General features: G+C 34.8%; 2 protein-coding genes across 2 annotated transcripts; both read left to right on the top strand.

Moving 5' to 3' along the window:
• The first annotated feature begins 562 nt into the window (after positions 1-562).
• Positions 563-7406, top strand: LOC114189006 (uncharacterized). Its single transcript, XM_028077700.2, has 14 exons — positions 563-836; positions 1277-1396; positions 2130-2189; positions 2288-2389; positions 3983-4066; positions 4144-4262; positions 4368-4469; positions 4633-4749; positions 5798-5863; positions 5977-6043; positions 6374-6427; positions 6503-6592; positions 6824-6862; positions 6964-7406. The coding sequence occupies exons 1-14, from the start codon at positions 813-815 to the stop codon at positions 7081-7083; spliced, it is 1164 nt and encodes a 387-aa protein (XP_027933501.1). The 5' UTR covers positions 563-812; the 3' UTR covers positions 7084-7406.
• Positions 7407-7952: 546 nt separating this feature from the next.
• On the top strand, positions 7953-10777 carry LOC114187988 (pentatricopeptide repeat-containing protein At1g10270-like). The gene has a single exon (XM_028076456.2). The coding sequence runs from the start codon at positions 8051-8053 to the stop codon at positions 10514-10516; it is 2466 nt and encodes an 821-aa protein (XP_027932257.2). The 5' UTR covers positions 7953-8050; the 3' UTR covers positions 10517-10777.
• Positions 10778-15436: the final 4659 nt, after the last annotated feature.

The raw sequence follows: 15436 nt of genomic DNA, 5'->3' as shown, positions 1-15436 counted from the left end.
GCTCACCAACCCACGTAAAAGAAATATTTATTTATTTTTTAGTATTTAAATATTTAAATAAATTTTTAAGTAACTCAGGAGATGACAATTATACTAAAATCAAGAATTAATGTTTTGATCATGCTCACCACCAATATATGAAGAATTGTTTCCAAAAAAATATCTATATAGTCTAAGAAAACATGACTAATATTACAGATTTTTTGTCATGCTATTTAACAAAATATAAATAAAAAAACTATATATTTTTGTCATACTAATTTAGATTTATAAAACTGTTACCTGAATACTTTACTATAAAGATTATAGTTAAAGATTAAAGTATCAACATATATAATTTTAAAAAATTTTAAAAAACTGTTAATGAGTTAAGTGGATCAACCTATTTTTAACCTAACTCGAATCCGTTTAACCCGAAGATTAAGTTCAACTCACTTTTAAAAAAATTAAATTTTTTTCAACCCAATTCGACTTAAAGCCTCGTGAGCCGGATTTACTTATAAAACCCATTTGGACATATCTCGTGGTGACTAAGTACAACTTTGTTTTCTTACAGAACACTGATTCTTTGTTTGTTTATTTGTTTGCAGTATCGCCACCTCTTTTATTCGGTCTTCTCCTTTTCTCCCTTTCTTTCTCCAACCAACTTTCTCTTCTCCTATTCCTTCCTTTCCAATTGTTCCTTCTTCTCCTTTTTTCCCTTTTCTTCTTTCAACGATCCTTCATTTCTTCACCTACAAAACTAATCATACATAACACTTGTACCCCTTTCTGCTTTCGCTACCTCCCACAACTCACTACATAGTTCAACAATGAAGTCTTTCGATTCTGTCACTGTAAGCTTCCTCCCTCTGTGTCTCACTTTCTTTACTAATTTTCGGCTGCCTGAGGTTTTTGTCTCTCACCAACTTCGTTCATTAAACATGTTTCCCACTTTCTTCATCCGTCAACTTATAACCACCTTTTTGGGTTCCTCTCTGCTCAAAATCTGTGATCCTCGACAAGTTATTTCCATTCCTTTATTCACTTTCTGTCACTACTTTCTTTTTCTGCGATTGGTTTCACATTTTACACCCACTCTATTTTCAGTATTGTCTTTTCGATGTTCAGTTCATTATTTTATTGCATCCCTTGCTTAAACTCTGTGATTTCTCTGCTCTGTTGGCCGTACACAGGATGGATAATCTGATTACAACTTTTCTAAGAACTCGGTAGTGGTTGATTGAACTGCGTTCATCACCCCAGTTGTTGTTATTCTAACCGTTGTCTTTGCCAGGGTCTTGTCTTGCCAGAACCCAAGAATAGGTTGTTCCTCTGGAGTGCTCTCATCGTGATTTCTTTGATTTCTGGTGCTTATTTCGTTGGAAATGCCTTTTTTGCAAATGAATACAAACAGGTATGTATTATTGTATTTCTAACTTCCCAAGTTTCAATTTTAGTTACAATACCTCGCAAATTAGGAATTTTGCTCAATTGTTTCTTCCTTATAAGAAGAAACTATTATCAAATTGATATTGCCGTAGATATATATCCGGGATTTTGAAATGCGAGCCACCTTAGTTGGCTTTCTCTATGAATAATGCTTCAAAACTGTTACTTATGGTAAAGTGGTGGGAAGAATATAATTCTGCATGGTATTTGTTCATTTGAGCATTGACAAGATGTATCTTCTTTCTAGCATTTGCTGCTCACAATTGTTTGACAAAATTAAGATTACTGTCTAACAAGGTCAAGGTGGTTGCGAATTGACTTAAAACTTCCACCACCATCCAACATAAATTTGATCACATCTGTTGCATCTCCTTTAGCTTTGACGAATGGTACCCAGTTTAATTTAGGCTGGAGAAATGGAAGAAACAAACCCTAAGCAACATTTTCTATAGGTTAGATTTTATGTGGGTCTCAAAAACAACTGGTCCCACTCACTATTTGATGGGATCTTGATAAAATTTTCTCAACAATAGAGAACTTGTGGGAAGAGCATGCAAAGAGTGTTGGTAGCACTCAACTTTTAGGCTCTGACAGTTTTTACCTAGTTGAATTTTAGTTAGTCTTGTTCTTGTTTTTATTTTCTGCAATTGAAAATTAGTTTTGCTTACTTGAGAATATTCTGGGTATTACGTATGCAGAGATTAGCACGATGGGGACTAATTCATACAATTCCAGATTCAAAATCAAATGCTTGCAAGGTTTGTTATTTTTGGGGGGAGAAATTCTTTTTTATATAACTTGTAAGCTTACCCCTTTGGAACTATGTCCAATTCTCTTCATTTTTCCATTTTCGTAGAGACAATGCTGGCCTTTGGGAAGTGAGGCATTGCCTGAAGGAATTATTGCCAGAACATCTAACTTGGAAATGCGGCCCTTATGGGACTCTGGTAAAGATCATGTATGTGTGAGGTGTGCTAATTCTAGTCCTTCATTTATTGTATAGAAATTCACCTAAGACTCATGAAGTGTTAATCTTAAGCTTCACATGATAAAATGTTGCTAATCAACTGTAAGTACAGTCCTTTCGTGAAATATTTTTGGTTCTAAAAGTTGGTTTGGAGTTTGATCTTGAACAAGTAATCTGATGTGTTCAATTAATATTTTTAACTATGATGACTTTTGTTGTGTATATTAGAATTGGTGTATGGACATGTTGGGATATGATTAAGAAATAACTTCATATTTTTCTTTTTAAATTTGGTATTAGGTTGCATTAAGTAAATGCTTTTTTTCTAAAAAAGATTTGCATGTTAGGTATCACTATCAATCTCGATATATCTCTACCCCAAAGTTCAACAATCACATATCATCACATGAATTTGCATATAAAAGTGGAGAAAAATAAATACAAAACCATGGGTGGACTAAACCAAACCCATGCTTAAAAACAAAACAATCACACTACCACAAAAGAATTAGACCACTTAAAAATCTAAATTGATGGTAGGAGGTAGAACATTAGACTACTTAAAATCCAGCTATTATCAATTCTAAAATTAGCAAGACTCTCAACACACTGATTTTTATATGAAGGTGGAGGTTCATATGCTTTTGTGCCACTTCTTGACTGTTTTTTATGTTTTACAATGCTACTTTTAATGGTGTAATCTTACTCCTTTATTTATTTATTTATTTTTAAATGCATGTTTATGTTCTGGGATTATTGGAGTGTGCACAATGACGAGCTTACTGAAAGAAATGATGACTTGCAAATTGTGATATCAATAACTTGCTCCATAAGTCAGATTAGTTTTTATTGGTCTTAGGAAATGTTCATGCATTGGATTAAAAGTCAAAGGAACAAAGTACTTTACCAAATATTTTACTTTAGAATCTGGACAGATCTCCTTTATATCTATATGTATGAGTACCAATGAATAGAATTACAATGAACAATAAAATCTGAAACAAAAAATATAAAACAGGGTATTCAAGAGACTCTTTACTCTTTGTAACTGTCCACTACTTATTTCCTGCATCTCTTTTCTCTCTATCCCTTTTCTTATCCGCACACAAGTTAGGTTTCTCTCGTGAATGCTCTGGTTGCCTTTCCTGTGATCTGCGACATTAAGCATTTGACTCTCTTTGTGTAAATAAATTTCAGTAATGACCCACTGATTGAAAGGGGATTAGGACTTAGTTCTGTTAACAATAGAATATCTACTTATATTCAGTAACTAAAGGGATAAGGGGTAATGGTCAGAGTCTGCTAAAAGTTGCAAGCAGGAAGTTGGACATTGAAGGGAGAGAATAAACTACCTGGTAACCTGGGAGTTAAAGAGGGAGATAGTCCCCACTGCATCATTTTGGATCTCTTGTTTAGCTGCCCACTGATTCTGATCAGAGTGGTTTCTATAATAAATATTTGTTAGTCTACCTATTTCTGATCTGATCTATCACTATATATTAGTCAAAATCCTGCTATCTTATAGGTTGATGATATCTACCTTATTAAATTTTTTTTATATGCATCACTTTCTCTTTTTCGTAGAGAATATTAAAGCGCCCATTGAACTTGTTGGCTATGGCAGTGGGACTTAAGCAGAAAGAAATTGTCAACAATATTGTTGAAAAGGTTATTATTTCTTTACGTGTGCAATTTTTGTTTGATCTAAAACTCATGTATCTTCTGACTCATATTGCTGGTGGCAGTTCTTGTCAAGTGATTTTGTTGTGATGCTTTTTCACTATGACGGTTTTGTGGATGGATGGAAGAGTTTGGCTTGGAGTAACAATGTCATACATGTATCTGCTATAAATCAAACAAAATGGTATAAAAGGCTCAAGCAAAATTTTTTCTCTAGTTGTAATAATCTTTTCTGAAGATTAAGTTCATGGGTAAAGATTGAGTGAAATAATGCTATATCATGGCATAGGTGGTTTGCGAAACGGTTTTTGCATCCAGATATAATTGCCGAATACAACTACATATTTCTTTGGGATGAGGACCTTCTTGTTGATAATTTTGATCCAAAAAGGTAAGTGGTTCTTTTCTTCGTCTTATAAAATTTCTCCGAGAGTATGATGATACTAAATTTAGAGGTCTTAGTTAACTATACTTGATGAGGAGTAGTAAATTCCTTTTTTATATCTCTGGTGATTAGTATATGCATCTTATAGGACTTGTTGATTATTTGGCAGGTATTTATCTATTGTTAAAGAAGAGGGTCTTGAGATATCACAGCCAGCTCTGGATCCTACCAAATCTGAGGTACATCATCCACTGACAGTCCATAAAGCGGGATCAAAAATGCACAGGTTGGCTTTATTTTTCTAACCTTTTGCAATAAACATGTTCCACCGGTAAATTCACATCTTTATTAAAATTACAGCCAATATGGCACTCTATTAACGATCTTTAATATTGAATAGTTTCCTGTCCTTTTGGGGGTTTCATTTAAAAAATATGTGCATACTAAGAGACACACAGCGTGTCCATAAAGTGTACTATGGAAAAATGTGCCCTAACATGCCCTTGCTATTTATGTTACCAATGTATATGAACAGAGTGGTCCTAATATAGGGGACCTTTCAAAGAACTACATTGAACATATGACCTTCCTGTAAGCTTTTTCAGCTTATTTCAATTAAATACATAAAATCAACACTTGTCACCGTAAAATTTTTAAAGCTTATTTGAGTAAATTTCATAGTTGAGTTTGTGAATAAGTTCTCACATGATAAAAGTTTATATAATTTAATTGAGTTGCTTACTGTAACACAGCCTTAGTTGAGTATGCGCCTACAATTATTAGAACATAACTGTTGAAAAACTGTCTTAAATGTTACCTTTGAAGAGATTCACCAGCAAAGTCGAGTGGAGTGTCGTAGTGTGGGAACCACTAGGACGTAGGCTCTTAGCAAATTGATATTCCATATTAATTAAAGATATAAATTGTGTAGTCCTAACAAGGCATGATCAATTATCACCTTACAAACAGGTTTTGTGGGAATTGTTAGATCCTAAGCCCAATTTTTTAGAGTAACCAACATGATTCTGTATTAATGAACTGGAATATTGCACAGTTCTTAGTCATTCTGCAGGTTACATTTCACAATATATGTGTGCCTCATGCACACATTATATCTCTCTATTATTTATAGGCGATGAATGCATGCTAAAATTATCTACATTTAATTGAATACACATCTGCAGTGGCTTGTCGCGTAAATTCCATTTATTTGCTGTTCCTGAGGTTGCATTCTCATGTGAACATGCTACAGGGGATTTTCTACTGGGAATAATTTTTGTTTTTTTTTTTTTTTTAAATTTGCTAATATTATTTTTTCTGTTATGTCTATACAGAAGGTATTATAAATTAAAAGGCAGTGGAAGGTGTGATGATAGTAGCATTGCTCCTCCTTGCATTGGGTAAACAGTTACACACTGTGTGTCTTGTACTGGTTTCTTTTCAGTTAACTCACTGCTCATTCTTGCCATTAAATTGGATTCATACTTAAATATGGAAAGAATTTGTTTTGCAGTTGGGTGGAAATGATGGCACCAGTATTTTCTAAGAAGTCTTGGCAATGTGTATGGCATTTAATCCAGGTATGGATACTAAAACTAAGCAAATTTGGTACTGAATCTTATTGTGAAGACCATAAAGAACTCTTTATGCTTGGGAGCATTATATGACCTGATAGCACAGATTTTTTAATCAACTTTTAAAATTCTGAAGAATTATTTCTGTCTGAGAACATTATATAACATGCCAGCACAGTTTTTTAATTTTTTTTTTTAAATACCCAACTTTATATATAGTAGGAGATTTATTGCTATTATTTTGTTCAGTAGTGCGTATTCAATTTTTGAATTCAGATTGGTTTCTTCTTTTACGGTAATGTATTGATATTCATGCAATCGTCTTTCTACCTACAGAATGACTTAATCCATGCCTGGGGCCTGGATAGGCAGCTTGGCTATTGTGCACAGGTAACTTGGTTGCTCCAGATCAGCATATTCATATCATTCGAAATCCTTTTTATTCATCTCTCAGCCATATTTCAGGGTGATCGAATGAAAAATGTTGGTGTTGTTGATTCTGAGTACATAGTTCATCTGGGCCTGCCTACTCTTGGGGGCCCAAATGGCAATGAGGCAAGTGATTTCATTTCTACACGTACTGTAACTTCATGATAAGGGTCGCACAGTTTTCTATCTTGTCTGAATTTAAGCAGATTCTATATGAACTTGGCCTTGTTAAAAAATTGTATGCTTGAATACTTTTAGTTCAAGTTGACAACATATTAAAATCAGGTATATCTACCTGTGATTAGATTTTACTGGCAGTCTAATGATTAATAAGGGTCTTTGTCCTTTGAATTGCAGGCACCATCAGACTCCCCTGGAGGTAATGCTAGAGGCAGAGTAAGTAACATAGTTGTACAATAGAATAGAATAATGAAGAATTTATGGACCTTTAGCTCCATTTACTGCCCTTATTTGACAAAGCAACATGCTACATGCAGGTTAGGATGCAATCATACATTGAAATGCAGGTTTTCGGTAAAAGATGGAGAGATGCAGCAAAGAAAGACAAATGTTGGATTGATCCATATCAACAACAGGCAAACCTGACAAACCATTAACTGATTGAATGCCAAGTCCAGTGTCCATGTGCATATTCACGTTTGAAATTCACACGTCACATCTTGCATCCGTAAGAGTTTGCAGGAATTCTTGTCTCAAATTTCCTTTGTGTATAGGGTGTGGTATACAGGTGTTCATATTGCATAGTTTATTTTATTCTTTTTCAAGGATGGTCAATGTAAAAAATGAAGTACACCCCTTTTTGTTCTGGAAAGGGTGATTCAGAATGTAAAAGTTACATTTTGGACTTTGTTTTTCCAGGGATGCTGCAACTTGTGAGCTTTTTCCTAAATGTATGTTTTTTGTGCCTTTCCTTTGAGAACTGGTGCTACAACTTGGATGCGTTAAAACAATAACATTGGAGAAGTTAGCTAGACAAAGCTTAAAAATTTTAATGTAGAATTTGCTAAAAAAGAGTCCCAGTAGAAGTGTTAGTTTGTTCAGATTAACTTTCAAGCAACATATTTAACACTCTATGACTTTATTTGTTGTTTAGGCCCTTGTCTAAAAAAAAGGAAAGTTCCTTGTTAAAGAGATCTATAAATCCAAGTGTATAATATATGAAAATTAAATCTTATAATTACATACAAAAATAATATTGCATAGTATATATTAATATTATAATGTTAAAATGCTTATAATATATTTGTTATTTAATAAATATGTAAATTAACAACACTGATTAATATATATTTAACTTATATATCATTACCTTCATTATCATATATAAATAATAATATAAAATAATTTTATTAATGAATAATAAAAACAAGCAATCGTTAAAATAAAATATTATTGAAAAATATGGTGCAAGTTAAAAAAAAAAAAAAAAAAGAGATAGAGAAAAAGAGAAAGTGTTCCCAAATGTTAAAGGGTTAGTTAGGGTTTAGCTTAGCGCTGTTGGTGTGGGAGGAGTGAAAGAAACACTGCGCAGAGATTCAGTTCGCATTCCATTTCCATATCAATATGTCGCTTCACCGCCTGCTCCTACGCCGCCTGTCATCTATCGCTGCCTCTCGGCCCATCTTCTCTCTCATCCAAACCCGTTCCTACGCCTTTTCCTCCGCCGAAGAAGCTGCGGCCGAGCGCCGGCGACGGAAGCGGCGTCTGCGCATCGAGCCTCCCCTGAATGCTATTCGTCCTCCGCCGCAGCAGGGCCCTCCGCGCGACCCGAACGCTCCTCGCCTCCCAGACTCCACTTCGGCGCTCGTGGGCCCCCGGTTGAGCCTCCACAACCGCGTGCAGTCCCTCATCCGCGCGGGCGACCTCGAGGCGGCATCCGCCATCGCCCGACACGCGGTGTTCTCGGTGACACGGCCTACCGTTTTCACCTGTAACGCCATCATCGCTGCCATGTACCGGTCGAAGCGGTACGAGGAGGCTATTGCCCTCTTCCACTTCTTCTTCAACCAATTCAACATCGTCCCCAACATCGTCTCTTACAACAACGTGATCAACACCCACTGCGACGAGGGTCGTGTCGACGTGGCCCTTGAAGTCTATCGCCACGTCCTCGCCAACGCTCCTTTCAGTCCCTCTCCCGTCACCTATCGCCATCTCACCAAAGGTTTGATCCAAGCCGGTCGCATTTCCGAAGCCGTCGACCTCTTGCGCGAGATGCTCACTAAGGGCCACGGCGCCGATTCCCTCGTCTACAACAACCTCATTTCAGGCTTTCTCGAACTGGAGAATTTGGAGAAGGCAAATGAGCTCTTCGACGAGCTTAAGGAGCGCTGCCTGGTGTATGACGGGGTTGTGAATTCCACTTTCATGGAATGGTTCTTCAAAAAGGGTAGGGATAAGGAAGCCATGGAGTCCTACAGGTCCTTGTTGGAGCGCCAGTTTAGGATGACCCCTGCCACTTGCAATGTTTTGTTGGAGTGTTTGCTCAAGCATGCCAGGAAAACTGAGGCTTGGGCCTTGTTTGATCATATGCTCGACAATCACACTCCTCCCAATTTCCAAGCTGTTAACTCTGATACCTTCAATATTATGGTCAATGAGTGCTTTAAGCTCGAAAACTTTGAGGAGGCCCTTGCAACTTTTAAGAAGGTTGGTACTAAACCTAATTCTAAGCCCTTTGCCATGGACGTTGCAGGCTACAATAATATCATTGCTAGGTTTTGTGAGAATGGGATGCTTTCCCAAGCTGAGACCCTGTTTGAAGAACTGTGCTCCAAGTCTTTGAGCCCCGATGTTCCTACTCACAGAACTTTGATTGAAGCGTACTTGAGAATGGAGAGGATCGATGATGCTCTCAGAGTGTTCAACAGAATGGCGGATGCTGGTCTTAGGGTAGTTGCTGGTTTTGGTAACACGGTTTTTGATAAATTGATTAAGAATGGTAAGGCCAGTGAATGTGCTCAGATTTTGAGTAAATTAGGAGAGAAAGATCCCAAACCAGACCCCACTTGCTATGAGGTTGTAATCAAGGGACTTTGTGCTCATGGGTTATTGGACAAAAGCGTAGAGCTGCTGGATGAGGTTATGAGGTATGGTGTTGGGGTTACTTCTGCCTTGCGGGAATCTGTTACCGAGGTTTTTAAGGAAGCAGGGAGAGGTGACGAGATTGAAAGGCTGCTAGATATCAACAGATTTGCATATACTCCTCGTCCATCCCCTCCAAGACCTGCTTACCGTGGACCACCGGTCAGGTCGCCCTCGGAAATGGCAGGGGCGCCACATAACCCACATTCTGGCCCTCCCACCACACAAATGGCAGCTCAACTGCACCCACCACCACCTTTTCAGATGTCAGGAGCTACACTTAAACCTTCTGGGTTTCCAACACAAAGGGCGCCACAGAGTCCAACACCTCCTTCTCCTCAAATGACTGGAGCACATTATCCACCTTCTGGGTTTCAATTGCCACGTTCTCAAATGGCCGGAGCACCACATAACTCACCTTATGTGGCTCCACATCAAGTGTCGGGACACGAACGCCCGCCAATGCATCAACCTTCATGGAGATTTTCTCCTCCAATGACTGGGCCTCACACGACAGCACCTGGACCTTCACCTCATATGCCAGGACAACCTCACCACCCTACTACATCCGAACTTCCTTCTCAAACGAACAGGGCAGCCCCGCAAATGACAGCCCAGCATTATACACCACCTCAAATGGCAGGATATCATCCTTATGGAACACGACATGGGATCCAACAAATGTCAGAACCACGATATCCATCGTCTGGAGTGTCCCCTCCGATGGTTGGACAACACCATCCACCAGCTGGTCCAGCTCCTCCGGTATCAGGGTCATATATTCCTTCATATGGAGCCTCACCTAAAATGTCACCGCCTTATCGTACAGCCCCAGGACCATCTTCTCACGTGACTGGACCGTATCACCCATCGTCAGGAGTAGGTTCTCAATTTGAGGAATCACATCAACAGCAATCAGAAGTCCCTGAACAGGTAGCAGTTTAAGTTTGGACTTAAAGTCAATTCTTAGATTCACCAAAAAGAAATAGTCAATTCTTAGTACTGCTGGTTCTCTCCTTAATCCAGGGAAGAGTTGCTGTATAGTTGCCATATCTTAATCCTCTGTGACAACGATTTCTGCTGTTTGGAATCATTATATTTATGAGTTTATAGAACGATCATACAAGAACTTATCTGTCACATGTAATCCCGTCTTTTATGACATGTCATTTTTAATTTATTCTTATAAATCAACCTTTAATATCACGCCGTGATATCTTTTTTTTTTTTTTACTGCCGATGATATTCTTCCCCATTTAACTAGAAAGAAATTTCAAGTTTTTTGCATCAAGAGTTATATTTGGACTATGTACTAATATTAGCTTTAAGCTTATGCTGTGTTTGGAGAAAGCATTTGAGGAAGCATTTGAGGAGAATTTGAATTTCCTTATGATACAACACATCTTGTTGAGATATTGAATTTAAAGTGATCAGCATCTTATCGATATTTCTTCAGAATTAGAAATCGATTATAACCAAGTGAAATTTTAAAGGACCGTGACCTTTCGGTCGGTTACTCTCTCATTGCTTCAAGCTCATAAAAAATGTTGTTGAGACCATGTTATTTGTTCATTAGACCTTGTTTTTCTATAGGTTTAGACAAAGTTGAATTGAATCCATTATTGTAGATAAAAGGTTCATTTCTCAGTGTACTACTACAAATTTGTAAGGCTCTAAAATCCACTGTGGGGTGGGGGGGAAGGGACAGAATTTTCAGAAAGTTAGAATTGTACTACTTAAAATGGATATTACTTTACCAGCTGGATTTTTTTTGTAACAGTTTTATTTTGTCATTTTAGTTATCTGTTTAATTAATTTCAAATCTTTGAAAATTTTGATGTTTTTAATTAAGTTTTTTCATAATTTCTTCATTTTGAATTATTTTCGTTTAATTGAGTGATGATTGTTATCTTCATTGATAATTTAATTTACTTGTTTTTACCCATTAAGAAATATAGAGGTTTTTCATTAAGAAATGTTGAGGTTTTGTAAAGAATTGAGATTTTGTGGTTTATTTAAAACAATATTACAATTGATGTAAAATAAATAACAAGTCATGTGACTTTTTAGTTGAAAACAGGATATTCTTACATTTGTTGATGACTTTTATATTATTGTTTGCAACAATTAAGTGACTTTGTTGTCATAATATGTAGTGATGATGATAATTTTTTTCACCTAATATATTTTGAATGAAGGGTAATACAATTCGTTTATCGTTTTATATTAATTACAATATTATTTTATATTAACTACAACATTTTATATTTCTTAATATGTAAAAATAATTAAGATGACATGATAAAATAAAAGTAAAAGAAGTTAAATGATAAAAAAATTCAATAGAAAAGTATAAAATCTGTGTGTACTTGACTAGGGATGTCAACTGGGCGGGTACAGAACGGGTAGTAGCTTTCCCGTACCCTACCCGCTGGGTAAATGTTCGTCCCGTATCCGTACCCATATATGTCGGGTACCTGTTATGTGGGTACCTGCCTATTTTTTTCATATCCGCGGGTATCCACGAGTACCCGCAGATATTTACAAAATTATTTAAAAAATAAATATTTAATCATAAATTCTAATAAAATAAAATAAAATACATCACTGTCCAAATAATTATAAAAGTAAATATAAAATGACATTCAAAACACAATGAAAATCCTTTAATTAGTACTAGCGTAACACAAGTGTTATCGCATCTGTGTGTATGCAATATGTGTGATATTATATTAGTAGGCGATAATATTATAATGTTATTAAGTTAATATATATTAAAATTATATTTATTAAAAATAAAGTGAAATATATCAGAACAGCTAAAGGAATAATCATTGATAAATAAATAAGAAGAGAAGAACCAGAGATATCTGATTTTATAAAAAGTTTGTAAAAGTAACGGTCAATTTTTTAAAATTTAATAAATTATTGTATTTAAAGGATAAAATCGATATTTTGAAAAGTGGACACAAAAAGGAAAATCCCCTTTATATATTGTTATAGATTTTGATCAAAAAGTCCCTTTCTCCAACGAATTCTTAAAAAATAAACAAATGATAAAACCTCAATTGTCACATGCCAAGTATTCTTATTTTGATTCCATCACTGACAACAAGCAAACCATAAACGTCATTGTCTATATAGGATGTATATGTCCAAAGAATGTCAAGGGGTGTACTTGGAAGAAAATAACGTACCAATACTTGAAGTTTGAAAAAATGAAGACAGAAGACAAAATATGCAACTTAGAAAAAATTAGACTAAAATGTTTTTTAATATATATATATATATATGGGTACTTTTGTGAATTAAAGTTTAGCGGGTACGGTATCCACGGGTATGGATACTATGATACCCGTACTCGCCCCGTTAACATGCGGGTATCAAAAATACTCGTACCCGCAGGTAGCGAGTATTATTTTTAATAGTTGTTTCCTACCCGCTACGAATTTTATCCGCGGATATCTGCAGGTACGAATTTTTTTGACATCTCTATACTTGATCAATAAATATTCATTAAAAAAATTCTAAATTTATAACAAATTTAAAACTTAAGTCTAAATTTCACTTTTATCAATTATCGTAATTACCATTTAATATTAAATAAACAAATTATTATCTATTACTAGCAAAAACAATTTTGTTGTCGTGCATTTACATTTTTTAATTTTATAAAAGTTTAAGTTAAGATCAATAAAATATATATAATTAATTTTTAAAATAGTTGATAAATATAATATTAAAAAATAAAATATATAGGCAAAAGATGTTTTTAAAATAACTATTAAAAATAAAAAAGAATTTTAAAATAACAATTAAAAATAAATTATTTATAAAATAATTATCTTTTAAAATAATAATTATGAATAAAACTAAAATAATAAAAGGAGCACTTCTATATATATATATATTGTTATATATACTGTTTATCTTCATTTTTATTTAAATTCAAAAAGCTCAAACTAATATATATGTTCAGAAAAACTCATTTTGGAATTCTAGCAAAACATAATTTTTAACTTCCAAATTACGTCATAAGAAAACCAAAATGGAAAAGAAAAAAACAAAATAGAAATTTTATTCATACAAGTACGGGCTGGGCTAATGGGCCATGAGATGAAAAGATGATAAGACCGATGGAGCTTCTTTCTGCACCGTCAAATAAATTAATTTTCATTTTTTATTTTTTTATACCGTGCAATGAAAAAGTTAAAAAAGAAAAACTTCTGAAGATTTATTTATAACCCGTCTCAATATTTTTCACTTCATCGTATCCTCTTAATTTTTCACTTACTTTCATAAGCCAATGTTCTTATTTCTTGATAATCAGCAACTATAGTTCACTCCCTTATGCTCTTTTTTTTTTCTTTTTCTCAATCATCATCATAAATCATAAATCATGTAACATCCCAATTTCAGCAACTTAAAATTAATAAATTAGGATGTTTCATCATAATATTCAAAACAGATATTCATTGTATAAAATATATACACACGTTAAAACCAGCTAAAACTTACAAAAGATAGGACTATAAAATATATCATTTGTACAAACCAGCTAAAACCAATCAAGCTCTATACACACGTTAACCACTTACTAAAACTCTTAGAAACCTTCCACTAACCTAACAGATGATTTCTCATTTTCCAAAGGTGCCTCTAAACTTGCAATCTCATCTGCTACCACCGAATAGGTGATCATCGCAAAAGAAAGACAAAGAACAAAAGACACAAAGGGCAATGGTAAGATAGTTTATAAAAGAATAATCATATAACAGATAAACTTGTTACATTATAAAATAGCATATTTCAAGCATTCATAAAAGGAAATACCAAACATATAATTGCATACTCTCTAGACTCAATTATCCGAATTTATGCATTGACTCAAACAAAAGTGGATTGTGGCAAAGGCCCTGGCTCTACTTGGCCTAACAAAAAGTGGATTACGGCAAAGGCCCTGGCTCCACTCGGCCTAACTAACATGAATCAATTTCTTTTGGACATGGTAAGTTACTTATAGCATCGCCAGATTAGTGGTCCCACCCCTAATCCCGCCATAAGAACCTCCTTTAACTCCCACCACCTAGACCACGATACTCTATATGAGTTTGTAAACCTAGTAGAGTATAGGATAATTTTTGACCAACACATATCCATAGCCAATGCATAACAACCTAATAGTGAGGATTGCACTTCTTCCTTAGAAGCACAACCCTTATGCAACAAACAATTCAAATCAACTTTCTCACTCCATTCCATGAAGATCCACTTTCACTCTCTTACCATCTTCACATTTCCTCAGAATCCAACACTTCAAAACAAAGATGCAATCTAACTTTAACCATCTCATTCCACTGATTTTCTTTCATACTTATAACCTCATCACTTCTCTATAAAACATACCCACAAATCATACACAACTCAATCACCATATTCACATATCATATTTCATAATTTCATGTAATAAGCACTCTATAACATAAATGTTCAAGAACAACTAATAAAACTTCATAAACTACACATCACAATATTCATAAGTTTAAAGCACTCAATTAGCTCATAAAATTCAGATAACCTTCTTGGCGTTAATGCTTATATCAAACTTAATAACACCTCCATCTAAATACCTGCAAAAACATATTCATAACATACATCATATTCAAATAAAGGTCAGAACATAAATACAAAAACTGCTTGTTACCGTTAGTCCCTTAACATCAATGAACAATTATAAATGAGTATATATTATTAAGTCTATATATTCACAAAGATAGAACAGGTTGACGGCCAATCAAGTAATTGTCCAAAGTTCTCCATAATTGATAAGAACTACGTTTTAGCACATTCAAGTAACTCTATATA

This window comes from Vigna unguiculata, chromosome 6, assembly GCF_037176805.1.
Source record: "Vigna unguiculata cultivar grain cowpea cultivar isolate G323 ecotype 2 chromosome 6, ASM3717680v1, whole genome shotgun sequence".
Classification (NCBI taxonomy): Eukaryota; Viridiplantae; Streptophyta; class Magnoliopsida; order Fabales; family Fabaceae; genus Vigna; species Vigna unguiculata.
This window is presented reverse-complemented; position numbering and strand designations above follow the sequence as displayed.